This window comes from Myotis daubentonii, chromosome X (genome assembly GCF_963259705.1).
Source record: "Myotis daubentonii chromosome X, mMyoDau2.1, whole genome shotgun sequence".
Taxonomy (NCBI): Eukaryota; Metazoa; Chordata; class Mammalia; order Chiroptera; family Vespertilionidae; genus Myotis; species Myotis daubentonii.
In genome coordinates, this window is record NC_081861.1 from 59,789,610 (window position 1) to 59,804,559 (window position 14,950).

Consider the following 14,950-nt stretch of genomic DNA (forward strand, 5'->3'; position numbering starts at 1 on the left):
GGGGTGGGGGAAGTGCTGCATCTGCCCTGGAAGGAGGGCTGGGGTTGATGGTCCGGGAGGATGGCTTCCGTGATTCTCAGCTGAAGTGAAGACTTATCGGCCAAGAGCCGGATGAATGACCACCTCCAGGGAGCTTTCTCCTTTCTTTTTTTCCTTCCACTACCCGAGAAAGAAAGGAGAGGGAGATAGAGAAGCAGACAAACCCAGAACGCTGAGACAAAGAGGGAGGGAGGAAGACGGCAGAGGGGTGGAGGGAGAGAGGGGGAGTGGGGAGGGAGAGAGAGAAATATAAATATGATATTCAAGATATGAAGATATGTGAGGGAGATAAAGACGCCCAGAGAATCAAATCCTCCTCATCTTTCCTGCAATTTCTACACTCAGGAGAGGTGTGCCGGTCCTGGGAAGGTTCGGCCGCAGCGCTAGCATGCCCCGCTCCACCCTGTCCTCTTGCCCCAACCTGGCCGGCCCACCAGGCCTCCCCCGACTCCCGCCTGGGCTCTGCGGGTTGGGATACCACTAGGTCCTTTCAGTGTGGAAGTTTCCGGCTGGCCCCGCCCAGCGCTCCCCCCCCCCCCCCCGCGCCATGGCCCCGCCCCAATTCCGGAGCCCGCTGGGCTGTGCGCTGATTGGTCAGAACCTGGCGTAGCCCAGCTCGGCAGCTCCGGCTCTCTCCGCCTCTCTCCAGACTCCTCGGCCAGTAGTTTGCGGCAACGGGAGGAGCAGCAGCAGTAGCAGCGGCAGCGGGCGCGTAGGGAAGACAGACTAGTGGGCGCAGACGGCAGCAAAGCTCCCGCACACCATGCCCGGCTGGCCCGGGGGGCACTGGCACCCGTGTCCCTAGCCCAGCGCGGGCTCGTGGCGCATTGCTTTCCGCGGCATTCCAGCTGAGCGGATTCATCTGAGATACGAAACCTCCCACTCTTGCTTGCTCACACTCCACACTCACACTCCCCACCCCACACACTCACTCTCCCTCTCCTCGCACATTCACGCACATTCACACACCACCTGAGAAAGGAAGAGAAAGCGAGACAGACCTTCCGAGTGCAAGAGCGCCCGAGAGGGAGGGAGCCCAACGCAGAGGGACCAGCGCCTCTCCGGGAAGATGGATTCAAGACTCTCCCGCAAGTAAACTTTGGCGGCTACAAAACCGTCAACCTTGGCAGATGCTGAGGCGAACCCCAGCGACATGCCACTGAGCTAGGAGGGCTTCCTTCGGCGGCGGCGGAGGCGGCGGCGGCGGCGGCGGCAGCGGCGACCCTCGGAGCGACACCCCTGCCCAGACCCAGGGAGGAGGAGAAGCCCCGGGTAACCCGCAGCGGCGGCCCCGCCTCTCTTGGCCGGTACTGTTGTCGCTTCCCCTCTCCTCCTCCCCATTCCCCGCCCCCATCGGGCAATTGGAAAGACCGGGACTTTGATTTTCTTTGACAAATTGCCAACGCCCGGTTTCCACAAACTTGACGTGGAAGCTCGGGTTGCGTTAGTAACTTTGATATCCGAGACGCAACGCCCGCAGTCCAACTGCTTGGTGGTGGGAACTCTGCATCCACCTCTGATTCTGGACTGGCGCGCCCCCCAAGCCTTCCAACGCCAACCTCTGCACCGGGGAGCGTGCTCTCCTCTCAGCTGCCTCTCTACCCTCTACCTTCCCTTGCTGACCCTGGGACTGCTATCCGGCTCAGCCAGATACCTGGGCGCCTGCGGCTCTTGACAAAACTCAAACGCCCACCTGCGATCCCCCTTTATTCTCAGCCCGCCTCAAAAAGGCTAGTGTGCCCCCCCCCCCCCGGGCCCCAGAAGACGTGTTCCAGGCGGCTCCCCTCTCCGCAGTGAGCCAGGAGCGCTGCGGGGAGGTCCTGACGTATGCCAGGTGCTCAGACGAGGAGCTCGCCAGTCCCCGTGCCGGTGCGCTGCGGCGGGCCGGGCAGTGCCTGAGACGCTGCATCCCCACCACCTTCCCCGCCTTCGCTGCAAGAGCGGTCCAGACTCAGCCGCGCGTCAACCCGGCCACTCAGACACGGTCCGACCCGCCGCCCTGCGCCGTAGCGGCCAGTCGCGCCCGGCTAACTCTGAAGGGGGAAAACTGAGTAGCCGGGCTGGAGGGTGGGGGCTCGGGGCCGCGCGGTGCTCCCTCCGCCCCCTGGAGCCCCCGGGCCCCCCGCAAACCCCCGCCGAGTCCACCGAAACCTCAGCATTGGAGCCTGCGCGGGTATCACCCGCGCGCCGCCGGGCCGCCCTGGGTGGGACTCCTCCCGAGGCCTCCAGGGCCCCGGGGCGCGCGCAACAGGCGGCCCAAGTCAGCGGAAAGCTGGAGCGCCGGCGGCGCCGTCCTCGGAGGGGTGTGGAGAGGCGAGGCCAGGCAGAGCCCCGCGCAGCCATGGAGTCACTCCTGCTGCCGGTGCTGCTGCTGTTGGCCGTACTATGGACGCAAGCAGCCGCCCTCATTAACCTAAAGTACTCGGTAGAAGAGGAGCAGCGCGCCGGGACGGTGATCGCCAACGTGGCCAAGGACGCCCGCGAGGCGGGCTTCGCGCTGGACCCACGGCAGGCCTCCGCCTTCCGTGTGGTGTCCAACTCGGCTCCGCACCTGGTGGACATCAACCCCAGCTCAGGCCTGCTGGTCACCAAGCAGAAGATCGACCGAGACCTGCTGTGCCGCCAGAGCCCCAAATGCATTATCTCACTTGAGGTAATGTCCAGTTCAATGGAGATCTGCGTGATTAAGGTGGAGATCAAGGACCTGAACGACAACGCACCCAGCTTTCCCGCGGCACAGATCGAGCTGGAGATCTCAGAGGCGGCCAGCCCGGGTACTCGCATCCCCCTGGACAGCGCCTACGACCCGGACTCTGGCAGTTTCGGAGTGCAGACCTACGAGCTCACACCTAATGAGCTGTTCGGCCTGGAGATCAAGACGCGCGGAGATGGCTCGCGCTTTGCTGAACTCGTAGTGGAGAAGAGCCTGGATCGTGAGACACAGTCGCACTACAGCTTTCGAATCACTGCTCTCGACGGCGGCGACCCGCCGCACCTGGGCACTGTTGGCCTCAGCATTAAGGTGACTGACTCCAATGACAATAACCCGGTGTTTGGCGAGTCCACCTATTCAGTGAGTGTGCCAGAAAACTCACCTCCAAACACTCCCGTCATCCGCCTCAACGCCAGCGACCCAGATGAAGGCACCAATGGCCAGGTGGTCTATTCCTTCTATGGCTACGTCAATGACCACACTCGTGAGCTCTTCCAGATTGATCCACACAGTGGCCTCGTCACGGTCACCGGTGCCCTAGACTACGAAGAGGGCCATGTGTACGAACTGGACGTGCAGGCCAAGGACCTGGGGCCCAACTCTATCCCGGCACACTGCAAGGTCACTGTCAGCGTTCTGGACACCAATGACAACCCGCCGGTCATCAACCTGCTGTCAGTCAACAGCGAGCTGGTGGAGGTGAGCGAGAGCGCCCCTCCAGGCTACGTGATTGCACTGGTGAGGGTGTCTGATCGAGATTCCGGCCTCAATGGGCGCGTGCAGTGCCGTTTGCTGGGCAACGTGCCCTTTCGGCTGCAAGAATATGAGAGTTTCTCCACTATCCTGGTGGACGGACGTCTGGACCGTGAGCAACATGATCAATACAACCTCACGATCCAGGCGCGCGACGGCGGTGTGCCCATGCTGCAGAGTGCCAAGTCCTTTACTGTGCGCATCACCGATGAGAACGACAACCACCCGCACTTCTCCAAGCCCTACTACCAGGTCATTGTGCAGGAGAACAACACACCTGGCGCCTATCTTCTCTCTGTGTCTGCCCGAGACCCCGACCTGGGTCTCAATGGTAGCGTCTCCTACCAGATAGTGCCGTCGCAGGTGCGGGACATGCCTGTCTTCACCTATGTCTCCATCAACCCCAACTCCGGCGACATCTATGCGCTGCGATCCTTTAACCACGAGCAGACCAAGGCATTCGAATTTAAGGTGCTGGCCAAGGACGGTGGCCTGCCCTCCCTGCAGAGCAACGCCACAGTTAGGGTCATCATCCTCGACGTCAATGACAATACCCCAGTCATCACAGCCCCGCCACTGATCAATGGCACTGCTGAAGTCTACATCCCCCGCAACTCTGGCATAGGCTATCTGGTGACTGTTGTCAAAGCAGACGATTATGATGAGGGCGAGAATGGCCGGGTCACCTATGACATGACCGAGGGAGATCGCGGCTTCTTTGAAATAGACCAGGTCAATGGTGAAGTGAGAACCACGCGCACCTTCAGCGAGAGTTCCAAGGCTTCCTATGAACTTATTGTGGTGGCTCACGACCATGGCAAGACGTCTCTCTCCGCCTCTGCGCTCATCCTAATCTACCTGTCCCCTGCTCTCGACGCCCAAGAGTCAATGGGCTCAGTGAACTTGTCCCTGATTTTCATTATCGCCCTGGGCTCCATTGCCGGCATCCTCTTTGTCACTATGATCTTCGTGGCGATCAAGTGCAAGCGAGACAACAAAGAGATCCGGACCTACAACTGCAGGTAGAGCCAACTTTTCTTTCTTTCCTTTTTTGTCTTGGGTGAAAAAGGTGTATCCGTGTTGCTTTGTGAAAATCCCAGTGCTTTGTTTCCTACTTAAATGCATGCGTGGTACCTACAGCTCTTCTTTTTGGAGGGGGGAGTTTGTGGCAGTCCACCTTGATCAATTCTTTTGATCTGACAATTTGCTGGAAGATAATCATATACTGTTCAATGGATTCTGTCACGTAATGATGATGAGCAGCAAATCAGTTATCATTTTAAAATTTGTACATCTGTCTCCATGAAGTTGTGGCAGAAAAAAAAAAAACGGGGTGGGGAGGGAGAGGGAGAGGGAGAGGGGGAGAGAGAGAGAGAGAGAGAGAGAGAGAGAGAGAGAGAGAGAGAGAGAGAGACTGATTTTCAGCAGAACCACCAAGTACTATAACTTTATTTCAGGGGCACAGCGTTTTGGGGACAGGTACTGAAAGGAGGGGGGGCGGGCTGATAGCTGCCCTGTCACTTTGTAGAGATAAAGTGTTAAGAAAACCTGTGAGTGGAAATCTGAGGTAGGAAATGGAGAGTTGGAGAGAAGAGACAACAGGAATGGGTGGGGAAGCAAGTGATTAGTGTTTTTTAGTGTTTTCTTGGCTTGTTTTGTATCTAGTCCCCAAACATCTGGTTATGTAAAATGAAAGTCTAGTAGTCATGTGTATGTTTTCAAATATCCGGTTGGTTGGTGGGGTACAGACCAAACATCCCAATGAGGGACAGGACTTTGCACCCAGATGTTTTTGTAAAAAATAGCAAACTTCTGGAGTTGATGGTGCTTTCCTCTAATGTGGACTGGTTGTTGTATTAAGATCTGCTTCCTACCAGTGGATGTCACTATGGACTATTATGTTACAGCCTCCTTTGAAGTGTGATCAGGATGTGTGTGTGTGTGTGTGTGTGTGTGTGTGTGTGTGTGTGTGAGAGAGAGAGAGAGAGAGAGAGAGAGAGAGAGAGAAGAGAAATGTGGAAATTGGAATAACACATACAGTTTTTTTAAAAAAGATTTTGTGATAAGCACATTAGAGTGCCTCACTGAAGACCTTCCTTACAATTGGGTAGAACAAATCTAAGTATTTATAGAATCCAATTTAGGATAATACATGTAATTTTTTTCCAGCAGTGTCTTATCGAAACGGTTGAAAAAAATAGTTTGTTTACTTTTCTGAAAATGAATGATACTGCTATTTCTAACCAAGGTGTATGTGTGCTTTCAACACACCTACACACCCAGTGTGTCTTTTGTGCCATCTGTGCTTGCATGTTAATCAGTCAAAATAGGTCCAATTTGTATTTTACATGATCTGAAATGCACACTTCTGTGAATTAGAGTCCCCTGAATATGTAACAGCCATGCAATTATTGTTTCCCTTTTACTATTCTCTGTGTTACACAAGTTAGTAGACAAATGCTAACCACACATGAATATCAATCAGGTGCCACAAAAGAGCAGCTGCAATGCCTCATAAATGCTTTAATCCTGTTACTACTGAAATGGCCGTGACTTTTCTTTTCTTCAGCTCCATCATTTCAGATGGGAGACATAGAAATTAATATTGCTCTTCTACCTTTGAAACCTGCAAGGGTCAGTGGTGATTTTTATAGGAGAAAAATGCAGGGTCTATAAAATGTTATTAATATAGAAATAATGATAGAGGAGGCTCTTTTTAAAGTCATTTCCTGAGCATAAAGTAAATGCATAAGACCCTTTCCTTGATGAAAAAGAAATCAGCTTGTGATAAAGATATTGAAGGCTTTGCCACCTCTTGGTGATGTATGACTAGAAGTGAGAGTTCTTTCCTAGAGGTTGCCAGGAAGATCATTAAACAGGGAGGAGAGCATTTAAATTGAAAAAAAAAAAAAGTCTTAGTGCTCTCCAACTTCACCCACATGTGAATTTTGTAAAGAGCTCTGTTCCCTGTGATGGTTTGGGATTAATGAAGTACAGTTTAATTAAATAATTGGTCAATATAGACAAGGCTGCCCAATGAATGCCTCAGCTGAATAATTGGACAGTGCATTGCCAAACTCATGTACCTATCATGGGTAAACAAAATGATTAGAACTTACCATTGATACTGTGAACAGATTAGAAAAGAAAATCAACCCTCATCCTGGGGTCTTGGGGATTTTATCTGCTCCCAAGCCCCAGTAGCATCAGCTTGCCATCACTGCAAGCCAGCCTGAACATTGAGCCAAAGGGTGAGGGGAACACAACTGCTAAGCTCTTGGAAGATCACAGGGACAGAGCAAGAATTTGCCTCTGGAGATATGTCATCTCCCTGTGTGCTCAGACTTTTTAGGAAACAAAAGTTGAAGAGCTTGCCCTTCCATGTACTGGGCAGAGGTTTCCTGTTCTCAGCATCTGCAGAGCCTCCTCCTCAAATGCACTCGTTTATGACACTTGTGAGATGATCTGCAATTGCTACTTGAATTGGGCTCTTTTTGTATTCAGACAATTAGCTTTGTCCAGTGAAAATATAGACACCGTCTTTCCCTTGTAAAGATCAACCTGTATTATTTATTAACCCGATTGTTTTGCTGATTATTGCCCAGAAATTGAATTTCCAACAATAGGCTGAATCATTGTGTGCAAAATAATAAATGGCTTTGATAATTTCACTGCATTTTAATGTATTTCTTTTGAAAAGTCTTAATGCTTGGTGTCTTTGGTGCACGTTGCTGGGTCTGTGTCAGTGTTAATTAAATTGAGCTCTTTATGTTCCAGTTGCAGCACAGCTGCTTGTAGGTACACCTGAATGGAGAAGGATGCTGAATGCACTAACCTTTAAATTCCTTTGCAGTAATTGTTTAACCATCACTTGTCTCCTGGGCTGTTTTATAAAAGGACAAAACAGCAAGTGTCAGCATTGCATCTCGGTTTCTCCCATTAGCGAGGAGCAAGACAAAAAGGCTGAGGAGAAAGTGAGCCTAAGGGGAAAGAGGTAAAGAGGCATTTCCCCTCATTCAAATGGGTTTGGCTATCAGATTTCTGCTGGAGAGGTGGGGTGGGGAGGGGAGTGGAAGGGAGCAGGGCTATGGCAGAGGGAAGGAGGGTGTGGAGGAGAGGAGCCAAGAATGTGTTAACACAGGGTCTGTTCTCCTACCCCAGTCCAAAACTCATCAGGTCAATCATAGAGGAAATTGACTGAGGGTCTTGGCCACATGGAAAATGTCTGGAGGAACTGGAAAGAGGGTTATTTTTTATTTCCTTCTACCTCTTCTTCAGTTTAATTAAAACTTGCTTCTTCTTTCACCCAGGAGTTACTTTGGGTTCCAGGGAAGCTCCAGATTTGAGCATTTTCATGCTTTCTCTCCCATAGGTTCGACTTTCCCATCCCCTCATCCTTGCTAAATGGCCACTCTCAATGAAAAAATTCCAAATCCAAAGTACAGAAACTTTTGTTGGGGGGAGGGGGAAGTGGGCAGTTATTAAGTTTAATAAGAAAAATTTATGGCCCTCAGCTTGTTTTCCAATGTAGAGAGCACAGGGAGAAACCCGATGATGTAATGCACCCAAATAAGAAGCTGGAGCAGAGATGGGGTGCAACTTCTGGGGTGCTTAATGTTTATTAATCAATGCATGGTTTGGGAGGGCGTTAGCGATACATCCTGCCTTTTCTGTCACGTAGAATCGCTGAGTACTCCTATGGGCATCAAAAGAAATCAAGCAAGAAGAAAAAAATCAGTAAGAATGACATTCGCCTGGTACCCCGGGATGTGGAGGAGACAGACAAGATGAACGTTGTCAGTTGCTCCTCCCTGACCTCGTCCCTCAACTATTTCGACTACCACCAGCAGACACTGCCTCTGGGCTGCCGCCGCTCTGAGAGCACTTTCCTGAATGTGGAGAACCAGAATACCCGCAATACCAGTGCCAACCACATCTATCATCACTCTTTCAACAGCCAGGGCCCCCAGCAGCCAGACCTGATCATCAATGGTGTGCCTCTGCCTGAGGTGAGTGCATCTAAATGGCACTGTGAGGTTTACCCAAAGCTTTTCCCATAGGCCCCTACACTGGCACCTTCGCTGGCAGGAGTAGAAAGAACTTTTCTGCCTAAGCCCATTTCCATAATCAAGGTCTGCTACCAGTGCTTCTTGGGGCAAAGGGTAACAACATATTGGGCCTTTGTAGGGGTGGGTTTTGGGAGTGGGAGCTCAAGGGGGCTGCACCTTTGAAATCCCTGTTTGGTATCCTGGAATAATATGAGTTTGCTCCACCTGTTTCAAATAAGGCATGCTTGCCAGCTAGTTAAAGTGGCAGAGAAAGAGTCAACAAGTGGTGTTAAAGATGGATTAACACTGGAATGCTCAGCCCAATTTCCCAGGGTGAGAGTGACTCAGCCTCCTAAAGCCCCATTTTTATTTTTCTTTGGTCACATGCTTGCTTTGCCAAAAATATGGATGGGCTGGTAAAAAAAAAGGCTAGCAAAAAAATTTAAAAGGCCACTTTGTCATTTCTTGGTAGGTCTTATGGTGATGTTTGACAAATGAGGAGCTTGAAACTGTCACTAATAATGAAAATTTCAGGAATTAACTATGCTTTTGGATTAGCTGTTTATCTTTACTGAGAATGAATGTTTTAAAATGGAAGCATTATTTAAAAAACACTATATGGTCCAATGTTTGCCATCTATGGAAATATCTCAGGGTAGTAGGCTGAAAATGTGGATGATAGTGGGTGTGTGGCTGAGTGAAAAACTATAAATACAGTTCTAAAGTTGATTTTATTTTTCCATGAATTGCTTAAGTCCCTCTCTGAAAATTTGATGCACTGGGAGGTATATGCCCTCTTCCAGGCCACTAATGCAAGACCATACTGCATATTTGGAATACTGCATACTTGGAGAGTACTTCCACATTTAATGAAGCACCTTTTCAACTACTGTCTCCTTTGATTCTCGCAATCAGGTATCTTGATACATTGTCCTTCAGTAGATGATGAAATGGAGATCCAGTGATGCTATGGAATTTGTTCAGACTCACAGAGAAGCAGGAGAGAGAGAGAGAGAGAGAGAGAGAGAGAGAGAGAGAGAGAGAGAGAGAGAAAACTAGATCACAGAGCTCTATAGCTCTGGTGAATGCTGTTTCAGTGACACCTTCCTGCCTCAGAAATAATTCAGCCTGACATACCTAGGTTATGATGCATATAAAATGGCCTCATAGTATTTGTATCAATTTCAAAAGGCAAAGTGTTTTAGGACCACTTGCATCAATTGCTTCTCTTGATTCCTGAAAAATAATTCTTCTCAGAATTAATGGGACCAAATAACTGTTTTTAATAAGAAACTGATGATATTCTGATAGCAAGAAAAACAATACTTTCAATTTATAAATCTATAAATAAGGATTTATTGAAAATCCAGTATTATGCTAGGTAGGCTCATTTACAATTGTGAATGTCAGTGAATAGTACTAGGGACTTGACCATCGACTTTTTTAGAGGACTACTTGTGGACCACCAAGTGTTCAGCAATAGAGAGGGAGAGATAGTGCTATGAGTGGAATAAGATAGACCATGATTTTGAATCTGGGGGACACCTCTTGCTATGGAATCCCTCTGAGTACCTGTTTCTTCATCTACAGAATGGGCACATCTGCCACACAAGGTTGGTCCAAGGAAAATATGATATTGCGCAATGTAAAAGGTCTGATACATAGGTGTCTTTTGAATAGGACAATAATTGGAAAATCACTGTTGCAATAGTCTGTACAACTAAGTGTGACTCCCTAGGCACTTGTAACCAAAGAGGAATTTAGGCTGGTTCTATATAGGTAAGACCTACAAAGTGGTTAGAGCATTAATATTGGCTATATAAGCAATAGAGGTAAAAGGTTGTGGGTTCAAGTGCTGACTGCTATCGCTTGTGGAGATGGACAAAATGATTGAATCCTGAGGGCTTGGTGATTACTTATGCCGGTGGTCGGCAAACTGTGGCTCGCGAGCCACATGCGGCTCTTTGGCCCCTTGAGTGTGGCTCTTCCTAAGCCTTAGGAGTACCTCAATTAAGTTAATAACAATGTACCTACCTATATAGTTTAAGTTTAAAAAATTTGGCTCTCAAAAGAAATTTCAATCCTTGTACTGTTGATATTTGGCTTTGTTGACTAATGAGTTTGCCAACCACTGACTTATGCAATCAATTCAAGGCTCTAGAGGAGTGTGAGCCTAGATGTCTATGAGATACTTGGAAGGGGCAGGAGACATATGACAATGTCTGCATGGTTTACCTAAGATCTTGGTGTTCTTTCTGAAATTCTCCTATGGCAGAATTAAGCAAAGTATTGCTTCAATTATTTAGAAAAGCCATTGAAATTCTGAATTATGATCCTAACCCTGACTACAAAGCCAGATGTTCTCCTTATTTAGCAAAATCCACAGATCTAGTGTCTAGGGCTAGTCAGGGCCAAGACAGTGTGTACTAGACACAGTGGGGTTAAATGTATATTTCTAACATCTGGAGAGTTCAACTGACAAACCCATTCTGAAAGGGGATAGACCCACATACAGCCATGCATAAATTAGGCAATTTAACCTGCATATGTCACAAAGTCCCACATAAGGAAAATGACACTTCTCTTTTTCTTCTCATACTAGAGGCCCCTCAATGTGGATTAGGTAGAATACTTGAGGTACAGTGAACTCTATAGAAGAGTAGGAATGTTTGATTTATACATTCAACTAATATTTTTTGAGTGTGTACTCTTTTTAAGGGTCTGCTCTAGGGTCTAGTGTTTGAGAAATAAAAAAAGATGGTCTCTGATATCAAGGAATGCACGTTCAAATGGGGGAGATGAGCAAACAAATAGGTGATTTGTACGGAGTGATAAATGCTACTATTGGTTAAAATGGGATATTCGCCTTTCCTAGGATAGTAATACACTGATGTATTTCCTACATTTTCTTCATTAATTAATTATTTATTTAAGAAACAAATATTTATTAAGTAATTACAGCACAGAGTGATAAGTACTACAATGTGATATGTATAAGATTCAATGGAAATCTCCGTGTTAGATCTTATGCCACTTATTTTTTCATTAAACCATTATTATTTCATTAAACCATTCTTTTTGTTTATTCAACTTAGTGGCATTTATTGCATATACTTATAATGTGCCAGGCACTGTACTACTTGCCTAGGATATAAAAATAAAACACTTGATTTTTGGCCCCAGGGAGCTTACCAGGAGACCAGACAAATAAACAAATCATTTCAACTCAGGATAACATCTCTTTCCTGAACATATATTACATTCTTACTCTCCATATTGGGATCAAAGATCAATATACATTAGGTTCCTCTGCGGATCTACCTTGTGATAAACCCATTCTGTTCCCTTCATTAGCTGCAGTACAGTTTCAGGGCTTACTAGCAATACCATTTTGGAGGCGTCAGAATTTCCCTCACAGGACTCCATCACACTTTGAAGTTTATAACCTTGGTATTAGAGCAAATTGATTAGCATTGTTTGAGTATCTACTGTGTGCTCAGTTGTGTGGCAGATACCATGAGGATCCTAAATAAATATAAGATGTAGATGCTTGCCTTACAAAGTTCTTAGTCTAGTTGGGGATCTAAGAACAGCCACTATATTTTGCTGCAAGTAATACAAGTGTTTCTACTTTGTAGGCTCCTTAGTATTCCCACTCTCCTCCTTCCATGCTAAACCTGCCATAATTTATATGTGGATTTACGGTTGAGCTCTCAAAGTTTGGTGCTGATTTGAGCGTATCTTTTGCATTAGTGTGCAAATGTGGACACATCTGAGCACTATTGGCTCTAGAAATCAACAATGTGACTTTAAATGCCATTAGGTAGGTAAGGTAAAGGGAATGGAGCATTAATCTGGAAAACTGAAGGTTAACCTTTAGTATTACAGAGATAATCTTGCCCAGATTGTATATCATTATTTATCAGTCCCCTGATGATGGTGAGGAAATACGTTATATGGATTTTGTGGTTTTGTACACAAATTTGAGGAGGAAAAGTGGAGGATGTCTTTGCTGTTGACAGAAGTTTTGTAGAATTAGTGATGTTCAGGTATCTCTTAAATATTTTACATTGAAAGGTGAGGATTGATTCATTGGCATTCTGGTTTATTTGGTCCATAGATTGAATATATGTGTAATTGAATGTGTGTGTGTGTGTGTGTGTGTGTGTGTGTGTGTGTGTGTGTGCGCGGTGTGGAGGGTGAAGAGAGGGAAAGGAAGGTTTGAAAAAAGAATGGAGAAGAATGTAGGTTTGTCAGTTTGCTAAGATTTTTCTAAAAATATTCAAATTTTTTAGAGGCTTCTTAGTAAGGCAAACGACTTTTATTTCAATCTATGGGACTGAAGTGTGTCTACTGGGCCCCTCTGGATACTGGAAAGTGTAACTTCCTTGTATTTCAGCATTCCTGCATTTCCCTTTTTTGTCAACCAGGCTGTGGTCATTGCTGGAGGGAAAAAAGTGTAATTGATTTCTTCCACTGGTAATGGAGACTGGGTGGGAACTTTTCCTGCCTTCATAAGGGGTGAAATGACTCAAGCACCCAGTCTCTTTGGTGAGGCATTTTAAATTTTAGTTTTCTAATGTTAAATATTCCGAAATTGACAGCACTAAGAGAGTGGTAGTGGACAAGAGATTCCAGAATTCTAATTATAGGTGTATAGGGATTTAAATTTTGGTTTCATACTGAATCTTGAGTTCTCTCTTTCTGTTTTTCTACCATTTGCTAGCAAACAGCAGCATCTTTGATATGACACTTTCTCAGGGTATATGCATGCTCTGCTATGGTCACTCACCAGTTTCATAAATAGCAGTGTAGTAGCAGTGGGAGAGTTTGCAGCACAAGGATATATGTGACAGACTAAATTGAATGCTTCCAATTATCCTACCGAAAGTCTCAATGCATGTTATCTTAGTGCAAGTAATGAAACTAAAGCACCAATTAGGCTTTGAAGAAACTAAGAAGAAAAATATAGCTCAGTATGCCTTGGTCCCTAAAACAGAGTTTTAAAGTTAGGGATTTGCAGTGATTTGAGTGAAACTCCAGACTAAGAAACTAGAAAAGCAGCCACAAACCTGTAAGATGACAGATTCAGAAATCACTAGAAAATGCATGGGTATGTTGAGGCTGGCTTGGATAGCAAAAAAAAAAAAAAAAAAAAATTGCACAAAGCACTACTTCCTATTAAAACTAAGAAACACTTCAGCGAGTATTTTTTACTTTACTTTCTTTTTGTTGACAGGGTTTTGGAACCATCTAAGTTTTATCCCTAAGGGTCAAAAGTAAGCCCCAGGCTGCAGAAAGAAGCAATGGAAAACATCTTTTCAAAACTGCTTAGTCCAATTTTCTTTTACACTTTGGGTGGTGAGCACACAATGGAGTATAGAGGTGTTGTATTGTAAAGTTGTACACCTGAAATTTATATAATGTTACTAACAAGTGTTACCCCAATACATTTAATTTTAAAAATTGATAGCTCTACTTCTACTAAGACATTCTAGGGCCACCCATTGCCTATATTGTACCTTATTAGCCAGTTTGAAATCTAGCCCAGGTAGTGTGTTTCCCAGTGGGAATCCGCTTGCAAGATGTGTTCCAGAATAAACTGTTCTTCTGTCGTCTCCATGCAACTGCCACAGAACTCAGTTAGTTTACATTAGTATTTGCTAATTTATTATTACCATTCCTTATTGGCAATTAACTGGTTACCTTAGAGATCATCTCTCTCCCCATACGCCTTCACTAAAGTTGAGCTCAGCCAGAGGCTTGCTAATGATCCTGAGATTTCTCTCTCTAGGGGACTGGGGGTAGGACATTTTTCATAGAGGGCTCTGAGGCTTTGGAATTCCTCTTATCAAAGGACCACTTGTTTTGGGTCCCTGGGGCTGCACCTGGTTTTTCTCTGATTGTCAGTCAGACTTATAAGGTGAGAGGACCAATAGACTTTTGCCTCCCTAACCTTGCCCTAGTCTTTGCTGTGACTTTAGTATACTGTGTGCAGAGGCTGAAGCTAGGGGGTTGGGGTACTACTTGTTAGGAATTAGGGGGCTACAAAGTATGAAGTCACCTCTTGACAAAGCTGGAATCGTTCAATTATGGCACTGCAGTAGATCTGAGGCATCTTCCTGGAGTTTCAGATGTTGAACCCTCTGCATGTGTATCTCAGTTTCCAGGGCTTAGGGAAGGCCAAGCTTGGCAGGGATCAAGTGTCTCAGATGTGAGTAAATGAAGTCATTTGTACAAGAGATCTGTGTGTGAGAGGCAGGAGGCTGGCTCTGGAGCGGCCATTTTCCCCCACTGAGAGGAGCTTGATTTCTTGCTGTGTGACTGGCTGGCCTTTAATGTGAGCCTCATTTACTTCGAACAATTGAGAGGCTTGAAGCGAAAGTCCCAGAGGATC

At 46.6% G+C, this 14,950-nt stretch overlaps 1 protein-coding gene across 4 annotated transcripts in view; it reads left to right on the forward strand.

Annotated features, from left to right (window-relative positions):
• Positions 1 to 691: 691 nt before the first annotated feature.
• The window catches only part of PCDH19 (protocadherin 19), a 114,131-nt gene continuing 99,872 nt past the window's right edge, over positions 692 to 14,950 (forward strand). For 2 of the 4 annotated variants that reach the window (XM_059680156.1, XM_059680157.1), the window contains exons 1-3: positions 692 to 4,527; positions 7,359 to 7,499; positions 8,187 to 8,514. In XM_059680156.1, the coding sequence (XP_059536139.1) occupies positions 2,381 to 4,527; positions 7,359 to 7,499; positions 8,187 to 8,514 (2,616 nt within the window). In that variant the 5' untranslated portion in view covers positions 692 to 2,380. The remainder of the gene's footprint in view (positions 4,528 to 7,358; positions 7,500 to 8,186; positions 8,515 to 14,950) is intronic. The other 2 variants (XM_059680158.1, XM_059680159.1) reach the window with 1 other exon arrangement.